The sequence below is a fragment of the Gopherus flavomarginatus genome, chromosome 15, assembly GCF_025201925.1.
Source record: "Gopherus flavomarginatus isolate rGopFla2 chromosome 15, rGopFla2.mat.asm, whole genome shotgun sequence".
Classification (NCBI taxonomy): Eukaryota; Metazoa; Chordata; order Testudines; family Testudinidae; genus Gopherus; species Gopherus flavomarginatus.
The window spans coordinates 8,882,825-8,908,447 of record NC_066631.1 but is presented as its reverse complement, the minus strand read 5'-3'; the positions used below and the strand labels follow the sequence as shown (position 1 = coordinate 8,908,447).

Sequence of the window (25,623 nt, the reverse complement as noted above, 5' to 3'; positions counted from 1 at the left end):
TTCAAAGAGCGAATACATTTGAGAATTTTCCAGTTTGCTACCAGTCACACTCTGCTAACAGGTTAAAAAACGTGAAATGCATCAAATCTACTGGGTACAGGAAAGACCCTACAGAGTAACTGTGCAAGTTCCTTCCCACACCAAAGCTAAGGCAAGGCATGTGCTTACTTCAGATGCAATGAGCTAGTTATGGCTCTTGTGTATAGATGGACATGGCTTCTCTCCCTCTTTTGTAAAAGGAATTTCATATGCTGGAGATTCTTTGTACATATTTGTAATGACTTTATTAAAAAAAATCAATTGTTCACTGGGAAAAAAGGTCTTACTTTTTATTTCCTCTCCAAAATTGAGAAGATCATTTACTACGAATTCTTTCCCCAACTCGGCTCCTGCTCCCACTGAAGTCGATAGAAGTTTTGCCATTGACTTTCACTAGAGCAGGAGCTGGCCCTGTGTTACCTTCTGAGAAGAGGCTAAGACTCTTTTGCCCCATGTTTAGGCCACAGAAGAATTACCACAACTAATACGAGACAGGACGGCTCAAGGAATTGCTAATGGACTGTAAAGCCTGTTACTTCTGTATTGCCCAGCACTCGCTGATAATGACAAAAAAAGTATTTATGACTCACTACTGTTTGGTGGCCTATGTGAACTGAGCTGACCTCTGCCCTTCACGTGGAACAAGTGCCCACAGTACAAAAGCACCACTGTGTGTAGCACTAAATCTCAAGAGAGAGGAGGAAGGTCCAAGACGACTGAGCTAGTCTCTCCCCTCTAGACAGGACTGAGGTTCATTGAAAGGCATCAGCATGGAGAAAGTTACTCTGCTGCTGTTAGTGCTGTGCCTGCTCTGTAGCAAAATGGAGGCCTTCAGTCTCCAGGAGTGTCAAACCAAAACCTTCATGTGTTTCTGTAATGACAGAGACACTGGAAGCTTGGCACGGCTTGCTCACTCAGACCGGTCTGATTACATAGGACGGCCTAATGTACTGAAATAGAACACAGGAGAACCATGCACATGTCTCTGAAGCTAGAATACAGGCCTATAACTGAGGGGAGAAACACGAGTCCATAGGGCACTTTGAGGTGGCATAAAGATGGAGAAAAGGTGCTCATATCTCCCAACAAATGAGAGTGTTTTGGCAGGTGTACAATTCTACTGAAAGCCTCAACTAAACAGAGAGATTCCCCACAATGAGTAGTAGTACCAAGCCTTGCCTTATGTTTTTCTGGAGTGTTTTAATCCTGGCAAGTTACTATTAAGATGCAAATTCACTCTCTCATGTTCACAGCTGGAAGACAATAGTCGGGGGGGGGGGGTGGGAGGGAGAAGAGAAAAGACCAATAACAGAGAAATCTTGCACCTATTGATGGCAGGGGAGGAAACACTAGACAAAAAACAGCTTATTTACAACCAGAATGTCAAATGCCATCAGTAGTTTTAATCTTTCTCCTATTAACATTTTGATACACTTCACCGTCATTCCCCACAACATTGATTTTTGCAGAAGTTCCTAAAGGCAAGCAAAGAAATAGTCACTCCTACTTGGAACCAGGTTTTCAGAACAGCCTTGAGACTCTAGAAAGCAGAAACTACACATTAACCTATCAGTTTCACTCCATGGTATTACACACAGAATGGAACCCATTCATACTACATTCACCTGTGCTTCCTTGCAGAGTCAGCAATTTGTCATTCCACCCAGATAAAGGTTCACCCAGGCTATGATTCACATGTCGAAATTTTATGCCACTTGGAAATCTCTCCTGCAGAATCTAAGAGACCTTTCCTTTGCAGACAACCAGAGGAATGTTTGGCTTAGTCCATGCCTTTCTAAAGAGGCTTTTAACAAAGGCACCTCACCTCAGTGGAGCAAAGCCTCTTCTCCACTCCCTTCATCCTCTCTCTCTCTTAATTCAGGTTTGATTCAGATTCTGCCTCCATCATTTCTCTTTTGTCCTATTTTTTCCAAGGAAAGTTAAGACAAAACCCAGTTGCCATTAGCTCCTGTTTGCTTTAATTTTTTCCCCAAGGAGGCTTTACAGGAGGAGGGGAGGAAAGCAACCAATACATACATGCAGCCCTGTTTCCCTGAGGTACAGTTCTTCCTGCTTGATTATCCAGTCAAGTGGGATTGTAACCTTACGGCCATTTCCATAGTAATGAGCACGGAAGATGCCATGATTGCTTAATGAAGCCATTTCTCCATGCGTTCAGCAAAAAGTAAATCGTCTAGTGAAAGAGAAAGCTCCAGCTCGAGAAACAGTGAACAAAACATCAAATCCATTTGCATCCTAGTGCCAGCAGAAGATCCTCAACAAACACTGTGACAGCTGAATACAGACTAATGCTACTCCAGCATCTAGTCTGTTCATTTGCCTATTAAGGGTACAGGCCACTGTCCTTGAAAAGCATTTTCTGAAGCTGAGGCATTTGCTTGTTTAGGCGAGATGGGGTTTATCAATAGAGAAAGTTTGTCCCAGTCTACCCTGGATGGTGGAACCTGACTGCAAGGTCCTCATAAAATACAACCTCTCAAGTAAAATGCAGCCTGCATCTATTTCACACAATCCTCATAGCAGGAGGGGGCCACTAATCGCTTTTATTAGAGGAGTTGTCACCATGATAGGGGATTTTGAAATATTGTCTGTTTGCATGCAGACTGGCCACATCCAGATACATACCCTAGATCCAGGAGAAATCTTAAGATGAGCTATAAGATCGTCTTTGGACATCTCAAATGAAGCTCGAAAGAATCCAAATTCTTTATGTCTGTATCACACTGGTAGTATTTGCATGCAAAACTCCACCCTTTTAGCAGGCATCAATCCTGCTAGGAAACAATGAGGTGGATTCTGCTGACTCCCTACAGAGAGAGGATCTAAGGTCTGGGCTGAGCAGCACTGAGAGAGGAGCCTTCGGAACAGCCAAGCCTAGGAAGAAAGTTTTGAGCTAAATTATAGGTTATTGGATTCCCATTTTGTTTTTTTAATAAAGCCAATCCCCAGGAAACAACATGAGGTCCCTTTTTTTTTTTAAATGACTCTATACAGTTTGTGGGCTGGGTTTGAGAAAACCATCTCTTTATTACATGGCCTTCAATTAGCACCTGAACTTTTCTAATAAAATTCAGACCTGGCTTTAATCTCTTCCCACCTCTCCATGCTCTCCCACTTGCAGAGGAAGCAGGTAATCCAACCATGAACATTAAAGACGAAACATTTCAAAACTGAGAAAATGCCACCCCCTCTTGGTCTCTTTAATATGTTCTTCTCCTATTTCTCTTGAGGTTTCATACAGATCAAGATGGCAACCCATGTGTTTTACAGTATCAATGACAACAACAGGTCTATCGGCCACCGACCTTTCCCAAAACCCCAAATGAACGAATGAACCAGTGGTACTGAAGCAGTGACTCTGACATGTTTCCCCAGGTAATATAATAGTGACAATGTAACTTTATGACAGATTCTGGGGAGCCAGGAGTCTGGTTTAATTACATAACTCCAGTCTGCTGTCCTCTCACGAGTCAGTTGAGGAAAGCTTTCCTCTAATATTACAGACTACACACTTACAATGGGAAACTCTCATCATGTTTTCCCTACAAACACGACATTTATGTACACTGAGAGAACAGACAAAGAGGAACCTGCCTGGGGTAGTTTGTGCTGTAGACAGCAAGTTCAAGCAAGGACCTTGGCCCCAAGTTAGCAGTGAAGAGTGGCAGGGATGGATTCTGACTCAGAAGAGTTGAAAACCCACTCCCCTTCCCTCTCCTTAGAAGACTCTTCATGCTAATGGACTCTGATCCCTGCTAGAGACGTAACAACATGCCAACCTGCTCCCCCGCTTGGATGGAGAGAGAGAGCTGTGTGAAAGACCGAGACAACAACGCACTAAATACTTGGAAGCAATGAGTTTCCCAGCTTTTTCTTCTGTCTGCTCACATGCCATCCTGATCCTGGTATGTGTTGGGGTTAATAAACCTGGAAGTGAGCTGAGGTAGTGCCATCTTTCCAACAGCGCAGAGTCTCCACTGCAATGGATCGACAAAGAGGACAGGTCTTCTCCCTGTCAAACCACAGGCAGAGGCACTCTTCACAAAACACATGCTGTGGACAAAAAGGGACTCCGTCAGGCTGAGGGGAGGGGAACAACCCTGTCACCCAGTGCACAGATGCAACAGAAAAGCTTTGGTACAGGAAGCAATGCAAGTTTAGAAGGAGGGTGCAACCTGTAGGATCTCACTCACCCATCTGCATGAAAAATAAACCTAAATATGAGCACACTAGCCCCACACAGGCAATAACTCAAACATCAGCATCTCTTAATGAAGAAATGGAAACACATGTCCAAAATACAGTTTCCTTAAGTGCGGAATGTCTCTCTGGGTACATAACAGCAGGGCTCTGTGCTCTGCACTAGCTATCTGTTCTCTTCAAAGTGCAATTCCAGGTGTGGGCCAGGCTCTCCAAAACCTAGGGGTATGTCTACACAGCATTTTGAAGTGAGTCACAGCAAGCCTCTCAACTCCAGTCGACAGACTTGGGCTTGCACTAGGGCTCTAAAGATAGCCCTTGTGCAGGCAGCACTTTGAAGTTGCAGCTCCAGCCAGAGCTCGGGTTTTGAAGCCTATGGAGGGGGGTTGGCTTCAAAGTCTGAGCTGCAACTTCGAAGCGCTGTCTCCACAGCTATTTCTAGCCCAAGCCTGTTGACCCTCTGTGTGGGCCAGCACTAGAGAAGGATGAGACACACATCGGCTGCAAGTTTCACAGATATTTGCTGACAGTAGAGCAGGGGTCTCCAACGCGGTGCCCGTGGGTCCTTGGCACCCACCGGGGCATCTATGTGCACCCACCTACTGGCCGCTGGACAAGCAGCCGACAAAATGCCACCGATTTTCAGCGACGCCTCTTGATGATGCTACTTCTCAGTGGCATTTCGGCAGCTTCTTGTCCAGCAGAAACACTCCTGGCAGCTAGTTGTCTGGCACTCGCCACACGGTAAGGTTAGGGACCACTGCAGTAGAGGAATGGAGAGACTTGGGGATCTTGGTTACATTCTAGGTTCTGCAGGGGAGTGTCTATGTCTATACTATGTTGGGTGCTTTGGTGACTTAGATGTCCACTGGGCACTAGATGGAGATACTGTGTCTATTTCTATGCTATGTTTAGAAGTGACGAGGTTAAGTTTGATCCCACAACGGGTTTGGCAAGCTTGGTGTTCTTACCTGGCACATAAGGATCAAAGGTTCCCTGAACTCCACTTGGCAAATAGCACAGATGTCTCCAGCCTCACTGCACTGCTGGCTGGTTGCACGGACTCCATAGGTCTGTTAGGGAGAGGGAAGAAAAACCTCTCTGTGCAAAAGGGTTTAGATTGCCTGGTTTGCTCTTGTACACACGCACAAATGCTTCTTTTCATGCCCAGCTTTTCTACACTGAAGAAAGCCCACTGGAAACTAAGCTACATCACTACACTGTGGCTGACTGCGGGAGTCTGGAGATGACCTGGACCTTGCTTTTCCAGTGACTTTGCTGCAGGATGTTGGGTAAGTCACTTCATCCCTCTGTGCCACAGTATCTACAGTTGTGAAATAAGGATAAATGATATTTACTGAGCTCAGTGGGGTGTTGTAAGGATTAATTCAATATCGTTTGCAAAGCACTGATAGAAGGTGCTTAGAAAGCGCTGAGTATTATCATCAACAAGCTAGCTCCAAAAAATCCCCCAAACACTTTTCATCCACAAACTTCCAAGCTCTTTATAAAAAGGAGGGTATGTGTCATTACCCCCACTGTGCGAATGGGGAAACAGAAACCTAGAGAGGTGAAGTGACCTGCCCAAAGCCACATGATGAGAGAGTCAAGTGTCCCAACTCAGTCCAGTCCCCTATCCACTGGGCCACACTGTCTCCAAACATACACATTACAAGTGCCAAGTGCTGAGAAAGTACCATGGTATTAGGTCTCATATCTATACTCCACATGGCAGAAAAGCCACGGGGTTCTACCACTATAAAAGATAACCACCGTATTCTCCAGCAGTGGCTGTTAATACCATCATAACACTGCTGTACATTGCCAGGTTTGCGGCAAATACGGTAGTACTTATTTTAATAATAAATCAGAGGATGTCAAAGTCTCTGCCTCACACAGACACACACACAAACAGCAACTCACCACTCTATTAGACTCAGTGGATCAAACAATACTATTCAGTGCCTCTAACCATCACATTTCATACATACTTGTCAATCTGTTTCCAGAAAAGGGATGCAGCATCTTGCAACAGACCAGCCATGCAATGTTCCATTAACATCGTTGGGAAAGGGCAGACATCAGGAATTGCTTCCCCACCCAAAAGTTAGGTAGGGCTTCCCATCACAGCCACGAGGTGGTGGGTGACTTTTTTCGAAAGTACCATAAATCTGGCATCCCAGCAATGCTTTACTGAACTTTTCCTTTGTGGCAACATTTCCCAAGTCAACTTGGCCACATACATTGACTACTTACCTGAGGTGTGCAAAGGACCTTCAGTGCCTTCCGGACACTCCCCACACGGCCACAGATATCAAAAGACTGCAATAGAAACATTTAGCTTTAGACACTGTTCACAGGGTGATAAAGATATAGAATCTTGTAACTTGGAGAACATTTAGGGCAAGATGGTCCAAACAGATACTCACAGGAAAGAAAGAGCCCAAGAAGCAGTAATGCCCAAAGAGACTGAGGTGTGGCAAAGAGCGGAGAAACAGACATGAGCTGACACTGCAATATGGTAATTAAAAAGGACTATAGACTCATAGACTTTAAGGTCAGAAGGGACCATTATGATCATCTAGTCTGACCTCCGGCACAATGCAGGCCACAGAATCTCACCCACCCGCTTCTGTAACAAACCTCTAACCTTTGAGTTACTGAAGTCCTTAAATCATGGTTTAAAGACCTCAAGGTGCAGAGAATCCTCCAACAAGTGACCCGTGCCATAACTTAGTTGCACACCCAGAGACTTCACTTTAGAAGAAGGGGACAAAACAGACTCTCTTGACATCTCTGATGTGACTAAGCTAGAATATGGTATTCATTTCTGGGCTCTTCATTATAAATTGGAAGGAGTTCAGAGAAGATCAACAAAAATGGTGGGAGGGCTGGAGGGACTAATTTCTGAGGAAAAAATTAAAGGATTAAATACATACAGTTTGGCCAAGTGGCGACAAAAGGTGAGTGAGTGTGTGTGGTGGGGGACACGACACGATAACTGTCTACATATCTCAAGGGAGATAAACACTGAGGAGGCGAGAAATTATTAAACATAAAAATAGCAGTGAGGATAGAGCTAAGAAAGGGAAAAGTCTGATGGAATATCAGGGATAAATTTCTCAGGGTTTAATCTATCAGCCTGGGGGACACTCTCCCAAGACAAACAGAGAAAGCCATACTGCAAACTAGACTAGACAAGATGTGAGAAAAGGCCCCAGAGGGAACAGCTCTGCATTAGCAGGGAGTGGGGCTGCATGGCATAACAGGACTTTTCCATCTCTAACTTGTCTGGATATGGAGCGAGTGGAAGGGCAAGAGAAACACCTAACGTGAAGAACTGCATTAGACTTACATGATATGCACACACATCAGAAAAACTGGATTTTTTTTTGTGAGAGTTTTTTTTTTTTTGAGTGTGACTAAGTGGGCTCTCTGCAGAGAATGCCAGTGAGATCACTGTGCAATAGATGTGGAATCAAATGCAGGCAGCAGTAATGCTTCCAGTCGGCAGATAAAAAGGCTCAAAGGGTTTTTCCGTAATGTTTCCAGTCAGCTCCTAGGGCTTGAAGCTGTGGACTGTTACAGATCTTTAAAAGTTAATGATCCCTAGACAGGTAGCAGCTCTCTCTCACACAACCCCATTCTCTCTCTCTGGGGCTTACTTGTGTCTCTGCTGGGGCCCCACAGTCTCTTCTAGCATCCTCCCTACAATGTGTGTTTCCCTTGCCACCCATTGAAATCTAAATTGCAGCCACCATCTTTCTGGCCAAGGAATTGCTCCACCTTTGTTCACAACTGGCCAGTGCTGCTCCTTAATGAGCTGGAAGGGCAGCCATAAAGCAACACCAAGTACCTTCAGCCTCCACTGGTCCAAGGAGAGTGAGATTAGGATGGGACTCAGATCAAGGTCCCTGACTTGGCAATAGAAATCCCTGCCTGCAGGCTGGTGAGCCAGCCCTTCCAAACGGTTTTCCAAACCCCTCTCCTCTCCTATGCAAATGGAGCCAGTAACACTTCGGGCAGGACTCGTCTCTCGGGTAGGGCATTAAGACATGGGCGTGCATACATATTAACGACTGGGATTCCCACACCAAAGTCAGCCTTGTGTTTACATGTAAGCCAGGCATATGCACTGAGGTGACCAGTGTCAGTTGCTCTACACAACCTCCCTATAACCTGAGCCTGCAGAACCTTCCCTTTGTGCCTTGGAGAGGTGATACAGTCGAGCTAAGCCCTGGATTTCTGCCAAGAGCACAGCAGGTCTAAGCACCAAATAGGCTTTTGTGGTTTTTCTAATGTGGTTTGTGGTTTTGCTCATGTGGACTCCTAGGGGTAGATTTTCAGTGCGTCGGGCAAAGAATTAGACATGCAACTCTTGTGACTGTAAATGGGATCTGAGCATCTAATATTCCATGCACTGTCTTGGAAATGTATACCAGCCTATTCCCTCTCCCAGTCCATCCCCACTCCTCTCACACGGTGTCTCCAGTGAAAGGGGAGCCAAAATCTCTAGTCTGATTGACCCATATCCCAAATCCTGTATATGGCTGACAGACACTAAAGGCACCTTAAACGATCCTGGACTCTCAGCCACTGGGCTGTATTATCTTCCCACATACACTGGTTTAACTCTACTGACTTCAGAGTTACTCCCAACTTACTTCAGCGCCGAATAAGAGGAGAATCAGGCCATGTTTTGCCAACCTCTTTGGCTTTTCCCAACACTAGGCTGTAGGCTAGAGGCCATGGTTGCAGGCAGGCTCTTGGGTTTAAAACAGATATTTCCTGGTTAAAGGTAACAGATATTTGCTTAAAGCAGAAGGGGACAAGTGAGCAGAAGAGCCTCCCATTCCTGACCTCTGCTGTTGGTTCTGAGCCATGTCTTTGCAGTGTCATGAGCAGGACAGGCCAGAACTGGCAGTCAGAATTATGCAAGCTAAGAATCCACAAAAGATACCAAAGAACGGCAGGTTTAGTGGTAGGGGGGCAAGGTCCTGATCTGTTACAAAGGTGCTTTTCTGAAGTAAGTGCACTGACGTCTCTCCTCCCACCACATAGCCCTTGTATATCAACAAGGACCTTGAATAAAGCAGGAAGGAAAGAAACTTCCACACTAACAGCATATGCAGAGAGACTTCAACAGAAGGGAGCCCTGCAATGCTACTCCTGAGCCACAGTGGAGGGCAGTAGATCGTTATTCTCCTTTGATACTGCAGCTGCTAAATCACAAAATAGGAGAACTTTTCAGGACAATCAGATTGCCGTCCAGTTACCTCAGAAGTCAGCACCTCACCCTGTGGAGAAATGTCAGCCTATTCCATAAAGAAGAATGACCCGAACCTGGGATGGTCTCTCCAGACAACAGGAGCCATATGAGAAGCCCAAGACTGGAAACATCTCTTCCTCTTTCCCAGGCGCTGCCCGTTTACACAACAAGAGACACTTGAGGCATACAAGAAATCAGAGTCACCGCATGGTGCAGGAAGGACACATAGGATCGCTTAGGTCCCCTCCTGGAAGCTTACAGTCAATGCCACTTTTGAAGAGGGATGCTTCCTACCACCGTAAAATATGAAATAGTTCAGTCCTCCAAAAGCACAGTGGAGAGCACAGAGAAGCAGTGTGGTCCAGTGGACAGGCACTGCACTGGGACTCAGGAGTCCTGGTTCTATTCCTTGTTCTGCTACTGACCTGCTATGACCTTCAGCAAGTCACTTCCCCCTCTCTGTGCCTCAGTTTCCCCTTCCACCATTTTACTAGAATCTCTTTATACCAGGGAATGTCTTTCATTCATGTTTGTACAATACCTAGCACAAATGGAGCCATCTAGGCAATACAAATATATTATAAGCAGCAGCTATCTCTGGACTGCACAGACTTAGGCTGTGTCTAGCTGAGCAACTTGCACAGATTTAAGAAAATCTGTTTAAAAACTAATTTCAGTTAAATTCTTACGTGGACAGACTGATTTTGGTTTAAGAGTGTCCACACAAGAGGCTTTCACAGTTTTAACTTAATCGATTAAATCAGATGCACCTTTTTAGTTTAGACAAGGCTATAGGCTCAGCATTCAGCCTGCCTTTCTTGAGCAAACTAATGGAAAGCATGCCAAGAGCAGTCTTCAATTATATCTCCTGGACCTCTGTCAGCCAGGTTTCAGGTGAGGACACTGAATGGAAACGGCACTGCTCGTTTTGTCCATACAGAGGCAGCAGGAGAGATTTATTCTATTACTAGACCAGTGGTTCTCAAGTCACGGCCCAATCAGCACACATCTGCGGCCCATGTGACATCCTCAGGGCCGTACAGGTAGCATATATACTCTGTGGATGCAGCCCACATAACACAGAGAGAGCTGCACAGGGCACCCACAATGGTAAATAGGTTGAGAACCACTGCACTAGACCCTTCTGCATGCAGTAGTGTTGATTACACGATACTTGTATTCTGCCTCATAGGAAGAGCAGGGATTGATGGGAAAACCCAGAGCTGACTGCAATCTTTTCTCCAAGGCTGCCCTCAGAGAGAATGGTGATGGGCAACTTCTCCTTGTGCTACCAGATAGTTCATCTGCAAAGTCCCTCAAGGCCCTAGACTGTCTCCCATCCTCTTCTATTGTTTCTTATATGAAGCCACAGGGGAAACAGTGACACATTAGAGACTCAAAATGTCAACAATATGCGGGCAACCCCATGCCTACACCTCATTCATCACTACTGTCCAACTATCTCAGTGCCTGGCCAATACCAGTAAGTGGAGGAAGACAACTGGCCAAAGCTAAGCCCAAGCAAGGCAAAGGTGACAATGGAAGGGGAAAGAAAAACTCCTGTGAAGATCAGGTCTTCATGAGAACATCTCTGAACACTGAGTGAGTCTGCCATCAACTAATCAATTCAGTTCATAGCTTGGGAGTTCTCCTGGACTCTTCACTGCTTCTAGATACTTCGACAGCTACAGCTGCTCACACCAGCTTTTTCCATCTGTAATTGTCCAGGACCCGGGCAAAGCAATCCATGCCTTTGTGGTTTCTAGGGTTGGCTACCACAACTCATTGTACTTGAACACACTGACCTTAAGAAAACTCCAGCTTGTCTAGAACGCAGCAGCTTGCCTCCTCAGCAACACTAGCCATGAAGACCGTTGCACTGCAGCACCTGAATCACCACACTGGCTGCCCAGACAGAACTGGGTAAATGTCACGATCTCAGTCCTCATCCTGAAGGCCATCCATCGCGACAGACCAATGACCTGAGAGCAGGACCTCCCTTGGGAGTTATGTTCCACAGAAATAAGAAAACCATCAGCAACATAGGTCAGACTCATGACTGCGGGGCACACAGCTTGCTCAGCAACCACAAGGCGATGGTGAGAATCACACTAAAGACCTTACATCCTTCAGAACTAACTGCAAAACTCACTTCTCTTCCCTCATCTTGCCTTTAGTGAAAAGCAGAGAGGAAGAGGAGAAACGCTCTTATCCACACACACACACACACCTCTCCCAGAAACCTTCTGCAGAAGGGGTGAAATTTAGTTCATTTGCTCATCTCAGTCTGGGGCCTAACATTTATGCTTGTAAATGCAATCCTGCCCTAGAGCCTGGTTATTGTAATTAAGAAAAACGGCAAACTCCAGGAAGCTTCCCGTCTGGACAAGATCCATCGTGCTGGTACGGATGCCAACCTCAGTCTCCAGTGGTATTAATCCAGTATCTTCCAGAAAACTATGTCCATCGGTCACAGCTCTCATTCTGGCTGCACTAGTATGATGTCCTCACAGGTACATAAGCAGGCATGGCTGCTTTCATAAATGTAACAGGCAGAAGGATGGTCCAGCGATTGAGGTGCCAGTCTGATACACACGGCTTGTCTACATGAACATTTAGACTGTGGCAAGCTGTAAATCTATCTCACACGAGTCTGCTGTGGTCTCACTGTCCATGTGGACCCTGCTGAGGCATGCGAACAGTTAGCTAGAGCACTCGGAGCTAGAGCCAAGTGCTCTGAGGAATTGTTAATGCACAACAGCATAGTGCACACAGACAGGCCAGTGAGGGGCAGGATTCATACCCCAGCTTGCTGAGGTCTAATTGTTCAAGTACGGCACACCCTCAGAAGACCAGGATTCAATTCCCAGCTCCACATAGACATCCTGTGGAACCGTAGGCCACTCATTTAAATCTCTCTGAACCTCAGTTTCACCATCTGCAAAGTTGGGATAATAGTACATCCCATGGGTGTTGGGTGGATAAAACTCTTTGAAGAGCATGAAGTGCTCAGATACATATATGGCCCCCGTTAGTGTGGTATCTAAAATAGTACATTTTTAAAGAGTTTATTTTTTAATCATAAAAAATAAAAATCAAGGAGTTTGCTGCTGTATACAAAGTTTACTCACCAGACATCCCCTTACCTTGCAGAGACTATACAGTATGATCAGGATCCCTCCTAGGAAATAGCTGCTGGCTGGATCATCCCCCATGATGTATTTGTACCACAACTGGATGGGGACAAGTGAGCGGAACAGCTGGCTCAGCTCTTCAATAACCAAATAAAACTTCCCCTGTAAAACATAAAGGATACAAATTATCATCATTGCCAGGGGCCCAAAAGGAGAAGAGAAAGGCTCAGACGTAAGAGTTTGCGCTATGATGAGTCCTGCATGTCCATTAGCCTCTCTGGTCCTTTGCTAATGATTGCACAGACCGGTCTTGGTGAGTTGCAACTATTGCCCTCTTCACTGCCACCTAATTTAGTGCCCAGAAAGGGAAACGTATCCTCTCATTGCTTCCTTGTGCTCCCCTGTCCAGTCTGTTTTATCCAGTTGTTGTCTACAGCCTTACACTTAGAAGCTTCTCAGGGCAGGGATTCTCTCTTTGCTATATGTTTGCACAGTGCCCATAGGGCACTGGCTTGTAGGCATTGTTGTATGATCAATATTACTAATAACTAGGAAGAGGAGTACAAGACATGTTTCTCTTTCCCTGGGCAGAGAATTACTACCATACAACCAGCGTGGCCTCCCTATTTTGCAGACAATCCTCGTGAATCAAAGCGCAACAGGCCCTCCCTTGCTTTCCAGCGTTCCCTTCTGCGCAGTGTGTGCTGGTCTCAGGTACAAACTCTGAGACACAAAGACCAGCTCTGAAATGCAACCTTCAGTTTCAGGCTTGCTAAATCCTCCCAAGAATTGTATTGGGAAAGAGAATTCATCCAACTATCTGCTCTACATTAGGGAGCCAAGCACTTTGCAGGAATGGGTCCTATGCCCTTTTTAAACCTCCCCCAAAACAATCCTCTCATCTTGGTATTCCCTCTAGATTTGAAACCATTTGTTCTCACAAAGGACACCATCAAGGCATCATTGTTTACCTTCAGGTTTCTCATAACCCCAGGAGGCTGCAACAGAAGTATGTTTTCTAACCACATTTTCTTTCACTCTATAGCAGTAAGAACCAGCTCCGATAAACTGACCACATCAGTAGGATCTAATTTTGGGTCTCCCAGCCTTGATGAGGATCTGTTTTTGTGTTGTCAGTCATTGTTTAGAAGGAAGAACTGATGCCAGGGCAAAGGGGTGGGGTGAGGGGTCGTAAACGTAAACCAACAGATCAGCTGTCATGGCGTTAACACTCCTAAAAGTTAAAGTTTAAGATGTCAAGATTTTGGATTTGGTAAGGATAGGGAGGGATTGGAAAAATTCCCCTAGAATTTTGCTGCGTGCATCACAGTAACACTATCATTGACAATGTCATCACAGGTCGCTGTCATTAATCGCCATCGGTGGGGCACAGGGATTCAGCCCTCTGCAGTCCAGGAAGAAAGCAGCAGTCAGTACCCTCCCCCTGGGTCTCAGAGATGAGATCACTTGGCAGGCTGTCCTGCTGTGCTGAACAAATCGAATCCTTCAGAGAGCTCTGGCATTCTCATGATCTCATATCCCCCCTGAGACGGCGAGTGAGGTCACACCAGCGGTTGCTAAAGGACCTGGTCTTTTTTCCCCCTTCCCCCATCCCTCCTCTTTTTAATCCCATGTGGCATCACATAGCAAAAGTGTAACAGCAACAATATGGGATTCTAAATGTAAGCAATTTATTAAATTAGCACGAAAAGCTCTCTCACCAGACTCACACTTCAGTATGTTCATCATTTATTTCATAAGCCCCTGTGACAGAGGGTCGCAGTTTGCTAATGACTAGTCTATCACTTCCTTTAGCATAGGCTGCTCTTTCTCTACACACACACACACACACACACACACACACACACACACACACACACACACACACACACACACACACACACACACACACACACACACACACACACACACACACACACACCAGCCCTGATGAAAACAACTGGCAAGTAAAATGCACTGCAAATTCCTAAAGCAAACCCCTTTTCTGCCTCTCCTTTTTAATCCTTTCTCCCACCAGACTCGGACGTTTCCTTCATCCAATTCAGCATCCATAACAGACTCTCCTGGTACAGGTCAACACTTGATCCTCCAAAGATTTCAGATGTCTTCTGTGAAGCTATGGGATAACAAGAGGAACCTCACTCCTGTGAAGCTCGGGAGCTGGGCAGGGCTAAAACTAAGCTCCTGCAGTTTCGGAGCTTCCCAGGGTTGGAGAACAGGGCTGGGAAACATTCAGGTGAGCTCTGCCAGGGAGCAGAAGCAGAGATGTATTTGCAGCAAATGGAAGATTCTGATTCTGTTAACTACGGTGCCTCCACTCCTGTAAAGCTAAGAAGTCTTAATGTAATTCCAGCTCAGTCACCTCCTCTAGGCTAGCACATCCCACGGGTTTTTACTGGTAACTAGAGGACATGTCAGCAGTCTGGAGATGTGTTAGCAGCCCCAAAGGAGTGCAGCTACCAGCATGAAATGGGTATGCATTATCCTGGATGACTCACACCACCAGAATGACCATCCAAGAGAACCCTGGAACCAAATACAATATCATCACAGCCATGATGGGTGCAGCTACAAAGACAGCGAAATGAGACTTAATAAAAGCAAAGAGTGCCGTATGAAATGTTGCCCCAACAAAATTAAAAGCATTGCCTTCTGGAGGCATGGAGTACAGAGTCTATACCAGGGGTCGGCAACCTTTCAGAAGTGGTGTGCCAAGTCTTCATTTATTCACTCTAATGTAAGGTTTCACGTGCCAGTCATACATTTTAACATTTTTAGAAGGTCTCTTTCTCTAAGTGTATAATATATAACTAAACTATTGCTGTATGTATAGTAAATAAGGTTTTTAAAATGTTTAAGAAGCTTCTTTTAAAATTAAATTATAATGCAGAGTCCCCCGGACCGGTGGCCAGGACCCGGGCAGTGCGAGCGCTGCTGAAATTCAGTTCACGTGCCGCCTTAGGCACCCGTGCCATAGGTTGCCTACCCCTGGTCTATACCCATCAGATACACCAAGTCTCAACCCTCCAGGACATTTATCTGTGACACTGGCCACTTTTTAAATTTAGGAAAAATCTCAAAATAGCCACAAAACACTGGCAGATATATGAGCCTGAAAAGAAGTGAGGACCCTCTCTTTTAGCAGGTATATAGTTTCCTTTACCCTCAGCTGCAAAATTCAGCATTTCTGATGTCCATAACTTATTACAGGCAGCATTGTGAGTGCTGCCTATTATTAAAGTTGGCTGACATGTCCCATTCTAAGAGTCTATTTCCAGTTGCTTATAAAACTTTGCTGAACTTTAACCATTTGCCACGTGTCCTCCTCAGGCTCTATGTTATTTATTTAATTAATTTGTAAGTTTCAGCCATTTCTGATAATGAGGTGAGGGAAAAGTCCATTGCTTCGTCAGTGTTAAAAATAAATCAGTCATACAACCCTTCCATTAAGAAGGTCCAGCACCTTCTCACTTTAGAGTTAGCCTGCCAGGATAGGCCTTTTGTTATTTCCATAACAATCTTCACAAATCTGGCTAAGCTATAAGCCTTTGAAAAAAAAATCTCCCTTTGTACATGCTTCTTAGAGACTTGTTAGAGCGTTACCTAAAATCTGAAGATTCTGTCCGCACCGAGCATTTGCCAGCCCCCCCAACACTTTTTCATGTGACTGGATTGCACAAGTGCCATCCCAACAGGGCAGATGAGCATGCTGCAGACCAGCAGTGCAGGGGCTGAGGAGGACTTTTCCTGAAACTGCAGTTCTCACCTGCTCCAGGACAAGGGACCAGAACTATGAGCAGAGCTTCTGTCTCTCCTGTGCTCTCTCTGACTCCTGGCTGGTGTCCACTATGGAGGAGAAGGAGGGGGAGGAGGAAAGTGTATGAGTAGAACGTAGAGGGGAAAAGTTGAGGGGAGGGGAAAAGGAGAGAAAGAGAAATTGGGACAGGGAGCCGAAGTGGGAAAAGGACTAGAACTGGTTGGGAAAGGAAATAGGATCTGGGATAAAAAGCTTGAGAAGTGGAGACTGGGAATGGAATGGGGAGTCAGTGATGGGGAAGAGATAGGACTAGGGCAGTGACAAATTGGAGGGGACAGAAGGGTCTGTGACCACTAGAGAACACTCTTTTCCAGAGTCTGGAATGGAACCCAAGATCTCAAAGTCTCACCATTCCTCTACTGTCAGCAATTATCTGTGAAAGTCACTAGCAAAGTATGTGCCTCATTTTCCTCTGGTACTGGTCCACATAGAGGATGACAACCTACTACTGCAATCAGTTACTCTACTAGCTCAAGCGGCAAAGGTCTCTGTGGCAGATCTAAAGGTGATGAGACATGATGGAATTTCTTTTTTCACTTTCCTCCTCCTCCCCACCCCCCGAGGAAATTATACACAAAACTAGGGAAAAATATTATGAAGGTTGCACTGTCAGAAATTAGGAAATGCCAGAATTAAGGTTGCCTGTACAACCTTAATTGAGATCCCATGCATGTATGCATTATGATACAGTCTTTAATTATATGATTACATACTTTTTTCCTCACAAGCTCTCTGCTTCATTCAGTGCACAGGAAGGATGGTGCTCATTTAATGAGCAGCTATTCAATATTTTGTCTTCATGTCATTCCATGCGTGACCTCAGGCCTCATTTACTGCACAGTATTTAAACCCTGTTCTGAAGCCAGAATTATTATTTTCCGCACAGGCTTTTCTATGGCTCTCATCCCCATACAATCTATCTGAATGTGTCACAAACATTAATTAATTTATTTTCACAACACCCAGGAGAGAGGTAAGAGGATGCTATCTCCATTTCACAGATGCAGAACTGAGGCACAGAGAGACTAAGATCAGAAGTGTCCACTAATTTTGGGTGCCCAGTTTGAGAGTTTCTGAGTGCTTCCCATTAGCACTTTATTTGTTCAAACCACAGCTCCCATTGACTGGAGTTGCAGCTGTGCACGCTCAGCATTTCGGCAAATCAGCCCATGGAGTTTCAAACCAGGCACGCTGAAAACAAGGAACACACACTGACTGACTACCTGTGAAAAGTCTGTTCAAGTGACTTGCCCAGCATTGCATAGACACTCTGTGGCAGAGGCAGAGAATCCAGTTCTCCAGGGTAGCATTCAGCTGCCTTAACCATGAAGCCATCCTTCCCTCATTCACTACACACCTCCAACTTCTGCAAGAAATAAAGCAGAGGACCTACAGAGAACAGTGTCCTTCACTACACAATCCTGATTCATTCCCAGAGCAGGCTGAACCAGTGCACTGAATGTGAGGGGTCCTGTGGAGAAAATAGCATGTGCTCATGTAATTAAAGATTTTCATAAAGCATATGCACAAACGGGCCAAACTGATGTTGTATGGGCAACCTTAACTCTGATATTTCTTAACTTCTGAGTGCCTGACTTTGCAACCTTAATGTTCTTTTAATGGAGGGGCGTGTGTGTGTGAGTGGCAATGAGACAACTGTGATTGTCACCCTGGAGAAGTTCTGAGTCACCCTTGCCAAGCTGCCGGCATTGTTAGGACATATCCTAAAAGAAGAGGATGCTGAAGAAATCTCTAAGAGAAACCTGCTGGCTTTCAGACCACAGGACAGCAGGGAGATTGACCAAAAGCCCTCTCCCTTAGAGCCTCTTTGCCAGCACAAGAAACGAAACAGGTTGGGTAGGATGAAAAAAGAAAAGAAAAGAAAAGACTGTTGCCAATATGTAAAGACAGGAGAAAACTCACTGCAGGCTAACTATGAATGAATCAAAAGGGGTTTTCTTTTTTCAATTTCAGTAAATGTGAGCAACTCCCACTGGACCTCTGCCTAGTCATTGGGAGTTCTAGGTGCTCAGCATTTCTGAAGATCAGGCCCCAGATCTCTTGAGTTGGCAAGTCAAAAAACTAAGGTACCCAAAAATCAGTGGCCACCTCTGAAAATGGCAGCTTTAGTGACTTTCCAAAGATCACGCAGGGAGTCTGGTGACAGAGCTCCAGTTCTGTGATGCCCAGTCCTGTGTTTTGGTCACTCTTTCCTGCAAGAAAGAAAAAGATAAAATGCCCCTCTAAGGCAGAGTCCCACCTCTTCCAGCCACAGCTCCCAAATTAGGGAAAGTTGCTGTAAAATCTGCATATGGTTCCCAGGAGAGAAGGGATGGGTCCAATGGGTTGAACGTTAGCGTAGGGTCTGGGAGCTCTGAGTCCAATTCCTGCTTTGCCACAAACACCCTGGACAACTCTATGCCTGGTCTCCATCTGTACAATGGGGATAATAGCACTGCCCTACCTCACAGAGACATTACGACGATAAAGATTGTGAGGCATTCAGATACCACTAAGCACCCTAATCCCTTGGCTTTGTGGTGATCAAGGCATAGTTTGTTGCCAGTAATGAGCTGCATCACGTGAATGTCCGAGTCATCTCTTCCTTTGCAGGTGTCATCAAGGACGGGAAAGGAACGACACCCTGGGCGAGCACCACTATCGGAACAAACCATTGTTTTTCAGTCACGCTGCTGAGGAGGATTGGGAAAAACTTAGTCATGGAATGTGAGTTACACAAAAGAACCCTCCGTGTCTCCCACACTGAATCGAGCAGTGGAAGGGTGGGAATTTCAGGCACAGGGTCCAATCCTGCACCTTTGAAACCAGTGGGAAGTTTTTATGGGAGCAGGAGCATGCCTATAATGACAGAATGTAAACTACCCACAATGTTAAAAAAGGCCTCTTTTTCCACCTAAAAAAGCCCAGAGGAGCAGAGCAGAAATTTAAATAGCAGCTGGGTTCCTAATTTCCACAGGAGGGGGGCTTGGCTGCCACCCCACAATCTGAAAGCTCTCCATTAAAGAAAAACCCCAACAAATATCATTTGGTTCAATATAAAATGAATTAAAGTAAATTAAACTGCAGGAGCCATGTGGCTTGCGAAGGCCTCTATTGTTGTACATCTATAAACGGCAGCTTTTCATTTTCACTGCTAAGGAACGACAGCTTGGTGGGTGTGGAATTGGAAGTAAATAATAGAAAAGACACACTTATTGAAGATTGCAGTTTAGGAAATCCCAGGTGCATGTGAGACTCCCCCATCCCCCCACCCCCCATGTGGCTATTAAACAATCTTTGCTGCTCTTCCAGGGAATGGAATAAAGGGGAAAAAACAAAAAAAGAAACAACGATGCAATAACGCGTGAGGTAAGAGAGAAAGGAACCAGGCTTCCATCCTAGGAATCTTGATTGCTGGAGCCTTTTAAACAATGGATGGGGGCAAATTTTCTTCATAGCTTCTTGAAACAGCAGTGCGGCAAAAGGGCTTTCCTGGTCCTGTTTTGTATTACCCATCTTCCTCAGAATCATGGAAACCAGAAGCTCCATTTCAAGGGGGAAAAATAAAAACAAGGGGGAAAAAATCCAGTGGTTCAATTGTTTTAAAGCACTTTAATGAAATAACAGTATTAATAAATACTTATCACTCCCTTTAAAGATCTGGACCCAAATACTCCCAAATTTCCAGGGCATTTAATATGGCCCATTGTGATTTGGGCTCTGGTCCTGAAGAGATTCATGCATGCACTCAAGTCTGTGCCCTTGTGAGTAGTCCCAGTGGTAGGTATTCAGCACCTCTGAAAGTCAGGGCCGAGCTTTCTCAAGTTGGCCACTCAGGACAGAAGCCCCTTTTGAAAACTTGTAAGTGACTTATCAAAGGACACAAAATGTCAGAAATGAGATGAGAACTCAGGAATTCACGGGTCCCTGGTCTGGATCAGACTACTACTCCATGCCGCTTATCAAAACTCTCATAAAAACCTCTCTTCCCAGTCTCTCTCCCAGCCCAAGGATTTTCTATATGCCCATGAGAAAGAGGAGAATGAGAGCATTGGGGAAAGCCACATAATGTTCAGAAAAGCCTGGGAACTTTGATGAAGAGTGGAAAAATCTGAGGAGTGGCCAGAAGAGCCAGAATAGTTTTCGACTCAGAAAGATGGGACTAATCTGAAAGTGACTGGTCTGAAGTCAAAGAGAAAGATAAAAGGCTATGAATTAGACCCCCAGTTAGCAATTTTCACTACAACCATTGCTGAACACCAGAAAGACACTGCCAGCAAACGCAGGAGAAAATCCCCCTTCTCCCCACCACCTTCTCCATGGTGTTGAACTATATCATCTCTTTCACTGGTGGCACGCGGTTCTCCATTCCTGGTCCTGGTCCTGGCCGCTGGAAACCACGGCTTTGATCAGGAAGAAGAATCCAATAGCACCAGCATTAATCTCATGGCAGCTGAAGTAAGCATCCATCTCTCCACTGTGATTTTAAGTGGACATTCCTCTGGTAGCTTTCACCTTGAAGGATCCCAAAGCATTTTGCTACATTAGCCACATATAGATAAGATTCACATCCCTCACCATTAGGCTGTAGCCATCAATGAAATGGAATGCAGCAGCTGTTTAAATTGCAAACAGCAATGCCAAAATAATAATTTTGGGCAGACAGTGAACAATACTATATCCAGCTGACTTTGCAAGAGGAGCTGTCAGACTATAAATACCTCGAATGGATTTTGGCCAAACCACAAAGAGTATGTCTACATTGCAAACAGGAGCATGCCTCCCAGCCTGGGGAGACAGACACTGTCTAGGTTCACTTCAGCTAGCATGCTAAAAATAGCCGCATGGACATTGTGGCAGGAGCTAGCCACACAAGTTTGGACCCTGGGGATTGGATGGGCTTGTATTCAGGCAGGTAGCCCGGGCGGCAACATCCATGTTTAGCGTGCTGGACATACTAGCTTTGCTTGAGTTATCTACCCTATGCTTCCAGCTGCAGCACAGACATCCCCTAGGATCTTCAATACTCTTAAGTGGACAAGAGCTTGGGTTCTCCTCTACCAATGGGACTTCCAGCATGTCATTGCCCCCTAAAACTACGCTGAGGTGTCAGCTAAGCAAAAAGCGCTCGACTCCATCACTAACAGCACTTCCTGTAGTGAGTTGCTTTTTTCTTAGAGGTCTCCCCTTCAAGTCCGATCCTGCTTAGTTTTTAAGATCAGAACAGATCATAGCCCCAAATGGCTTGATGGATGTAGAGAGAGAGAGAGGGTGTGTGTGTGTGTGTGTGTGTGTGTGTGTGTGTGTGTGTGTGTGTGTGTGTGTGTGTGTGTGTGTGTGTGTGTGTGTGTGTGTGTGTGTGTGCACCCATGATTAAGTGATAGCAACAGAGCCTCAGATGTCAAGGGACAGAGAAACCATCAACAACATCTCAAGACAAAAAGGGACTAAAAAAAAAAATTGGAGAAAGATCACTGTGCAGAAAAAGGTATTAAAAATGAAGCATCTGTGCTGCGAGCCATTATAGGCCCTTGACAGATGTGATCTTACCAGCCTCCCACTGTAGCTGCAAATAAAGACCCAGTCTCTTTCTTCTCCCCCGACAAGGATTAATGAGTACTTGGGATAGCTCTCAGACAAGCAAGCAAAGGCTGTGAACCTTTTCCACTGCAGCAATTTATCTTGGGATGACTATTCACATCACTTTTTTTGCAAGCTGGATTATGCTCTGACCCAGCACATTAATCTCCCAAAATAAAATAATAACAATAATAGAAAAAAAACTGGACAAATCGCCAGAGATAAATTAATAACCATCTCAAGTACCCCTGGTGCGCAGGAACAAACAGCTCAACTCCCCTGCCACCCATGTTATTTGTAAGCATAACTATTCCCGCTTTAAAAATTCCCTTTAAGTGCTTTGTCTGAGACTTTCAGTAAGGGATGAGGATAGTAATATCTTGCATTTCTATTGTGTCTTTCATTCCAAAGGCAACCAAAATTTAACTGATCCACAAGCTCTACTTACCACATCCCACCACTGGTGATGGGTTGAGGGTGGGGGCAAGGAGAACATGACAGCTCTAATCGTGAACAGGCACTTTACACAACTGTTTAGGACAGGAAGTGAAAAACATCATACACTGAGACCTGGTCTACACACAGTTTCAGTATCGACAGAACAGTTTCAGTTAGGGATGCAATTTTCTGCTGAAATAGTTAAATAGGTACTGCTCCTACTTTGGGTGCAAAGGTGTGGAGATAGCTTTTCCCCCTTACCTTACAAGAATAAGCTGTACCTGTACAAGGCACCTTCACACCCATATAACTGCATCCACACAGGAAGGAGGTGTTCTACTACTTCAACCTGTGTGCAGACAAACCTCTAGGGTGATATAAAGTCATTATTTAAGCTGGAACGTTCCCAGAACACCTGGGTTAACACATCTATTCTTGTAAAACAATAAAATAAAAATAAAATAAAAAGGTCTGCAGTGAACACAAGAGCTCAGAACCAGAGTTTCACATCTCATCCAAGAATCACAGCAGCATAATGTACCCTGAACATGCTGGGGGTTTGGGTAAGTACTGACTCAGAAGGAAGAATGTCAGCATCTCTGAAGATCAACCCCTTGGGGGCGTCTCAGGTTCAGTGCCCAAAATTAGAAAGCACTTTTTTTAAACAAACATTCACCTGCCATAAGAACTCAGATGCAACAGCACTGAGATCCTGCATGCACATCAGGAAACTAAATCCATAAAATGAAATGGATTCTAAACATGAAGTGACCCTGGCTTGTTTAGTTTCATTGTACACAGTGAATGATGCTACAATTCAGGTTAAAAAAGAGAATGGTGAGGGAAGGAAGAGAGATTGTATCAATTAATAAGTATACATATCAGAAATGTTGCTACCAGCTCTACAGTCGGTCAAAAAAATTACCCACGAAAATTGGTGCAAAAATTTTACCAAAACTTTCCATGATTTTTTCTTCTCTAACATCACATTTTCATCAAAAATTTTGATATTTGAAAAATTTTGACCATTTCTACTAAATACATAGTAAATCAGATTTCTAAAATTCCATTTAAATAATCTAAGGTGCTAACAGTTACACAGATAAGGATGCTTGTCTTCCACAAAGCATGCAATTTTTATCACTTTAGTCCACTGTTTTTCCAGCAGAAGGAGGGAGGCAGGGGGTTTGTTCACAAAAGGCTAGATTGTGCAAACTGCCCACAGCCTGAAGCAAAGGGCAGCACTTCACTCTCATCCATTGCTGCTGGCTACAGCCCCACCTCTCCCCTTTCCTTTTTGGGCAATCTGTAGTTCTGGGAGCGAGGGAGCCAGCAGCCCCCACTCTACCTTGTACATGGGAGTGAAAATCTGTCTGGTCCTTACACAAATCATGCAAGAGTTTGAGGAAATGGAGACTCCCTTTCCTTTGCACACCCAGCCAAGAACCAAGCAGAATCTGTATCTAACCTCAGAGGCATGGTTTCATTGGGTGGCTCCCATCAGACATGGACCAGGAAGAAAGCGGAGCCCTTTACCTTTGACTTGACAGCCAGAATGATTTTAGGCAGGGCAACAACCAGGCATTTCAAAGAGATAGTGAGATACTTCAGAACGAAGTCTGTGATCCCCACAGTCCACATCAGGTCAAAGAAATCCAGGCTCTCCAGGTTGGGTTTCAGAAATATCAGGCTGAAAAGCAGGACAGCAAGACCCAAACATTAATGAATGGCCCACGATCTGCCCTTCATCAAAGCCCCAGTACAAAGAATGGGCCCAGGGACTCCATCAAATGTGAGCACAGGTTCTTAAGATCAAGTGTAACAGGAGCAAGGTCAGCAGATTAGTCCCTTCGGCCTTTGACCCATGCCTGCTCTTATCCAGCCCACCTGAGGTCAATGGCTTCAGACTTGCCCATTTTCAGTAAAGGGAATACAGTTATCCACAAAGCCTACGGTGGAAGTTAACCCCTGCACTCCATGCTGATAAAAGAAACTTCCCTCCAGGGGGGTGTTCCCAATATCAGCAGCTCTGGTGCCCATGTTTTCCCCCTCAATCTTATTCCTGAAGGAAAAGCCACCTACATCTCTCCATCTTTACCACTGGGGAATGAACGGAAACATGCACACCACTGCAGTTCAGAGCTGCGCTGTGGGTAGTTGCCACTTCTCAGCAGGAACAGCACAGGCCAATTCAAGAGCACCAAGTGCGTAGACCAGGGCCTTGAAACCCTGTAAAAGCACATTCTGGCAAAAACAGAACTGCTGCCGGGGCAGCATTCTCCACAGCACTAATCTAGCTGGGAATGCAGGGCAGGCATGCGACAAGGGCAGCACCGCATAAGGCACAGCAGAATGCTCAAGGTCATTCAGCGTGGGATAACCACACTGAGACAAAACAAAAAGTTGGCTCGCAAACTTTTGAGGCCGACTAAGGGCTGGGCTCTGTGAATCAGCATCGCCTATTGAAGTGCACGTATTCCAAACCTATAGAAAGGGGAATCCAAGCTCAGTCATGGATTCCAGCAAACACAAATTAGTGGGAGGTGGAGAACAGTGACCCAGCAGGGCTCAGCACGCAGACCCTGCAGCTGCAAAGGATCCATGGGCAGCGGAAACCAGCATGGTTCTGCTGCAGAGAGACAGAAGGCTGGATTCCGGGGTGCCTTGCAAGGCACACATGCCCCACGGAAGGCATTCAGCACAGCAGCTCTCACTGAACAGGAAGGAGCAAGGCATGGGTGCGGTAGGGTCAGAGTAACCGCTGCAGCACACATGCTCTGATTAACCCCCACACCTGTGTTGGGGACACATTTAGGGAATGTGCAAGTCTACTTCAGCCATGGGCTAGAACAGCCTTCAGAGAGCAGCAGAAAGATGCCTTTCTTTTTCCTCCTCCCGCCATTCCCAGTCCAGCAACTCGGGCTGGACACTGAGTTGAATATTTGCTCCCTAGGCAGGACGAGCCTAGCATACCAGTACTTCAGGAAACCACTGCATGGGGTACCAATTAAAACAGGCCCTTCTTCAGCAGTCACAAGGGGCTTCTTGTCACTATTACTGTCCACCAAGCTCTCTCGTGTGAAAAGCAAAAACTTAACAAAAAG

General features: G+C 45.3%; 1 protein-coding gene across 7 annotated transcripts in view; it reads right to left on the bottom strand.

The window, feature by feature from the left end:
* Window positions 1-1,995: 1,995 nt before the first annotated feature.
* Window positions 1,996-25,623, bottom strand: part of RNFT2 (ring finger protein, transmembrane 2) — a 39,054-nt gene continuing 15,426 nt past the window's right edge. For 6 of the 7 annotated variants that reach the window (XM_050924151.1, XM_050924145.1, XM_050924144.1 and 3 more), the window contains 5 exons: window positions 24,056-24,209; window positions 12,676-12,825; window positions 6,517-6,582; window positions 5,232-5,333; window positions 1,996-4,113 (listed from right to left, as the gene is read on the bottom strand). In XM_050924151.1, the coding sequence (XP_050780108.1) occupies window positions 3,979-4,113; window positions 5,232-5,333; window positions 6,517-6,582; window positions 12,676-12,825; window positions 24,056-24,209 (607 nt within the window). In that variant the 3' untranslated portion in view covers window positions 1,996-3,978. The remainder of the gene's footprint in view (window positions 4,114-5,231; window positions 5,334-6,516; window positions 6,583-12,675; window positions 12,826-24,055; window positions 24,210-25,623) is intronic. The other variant, XM_050924148.1, reaches the window with a different exon arrangement.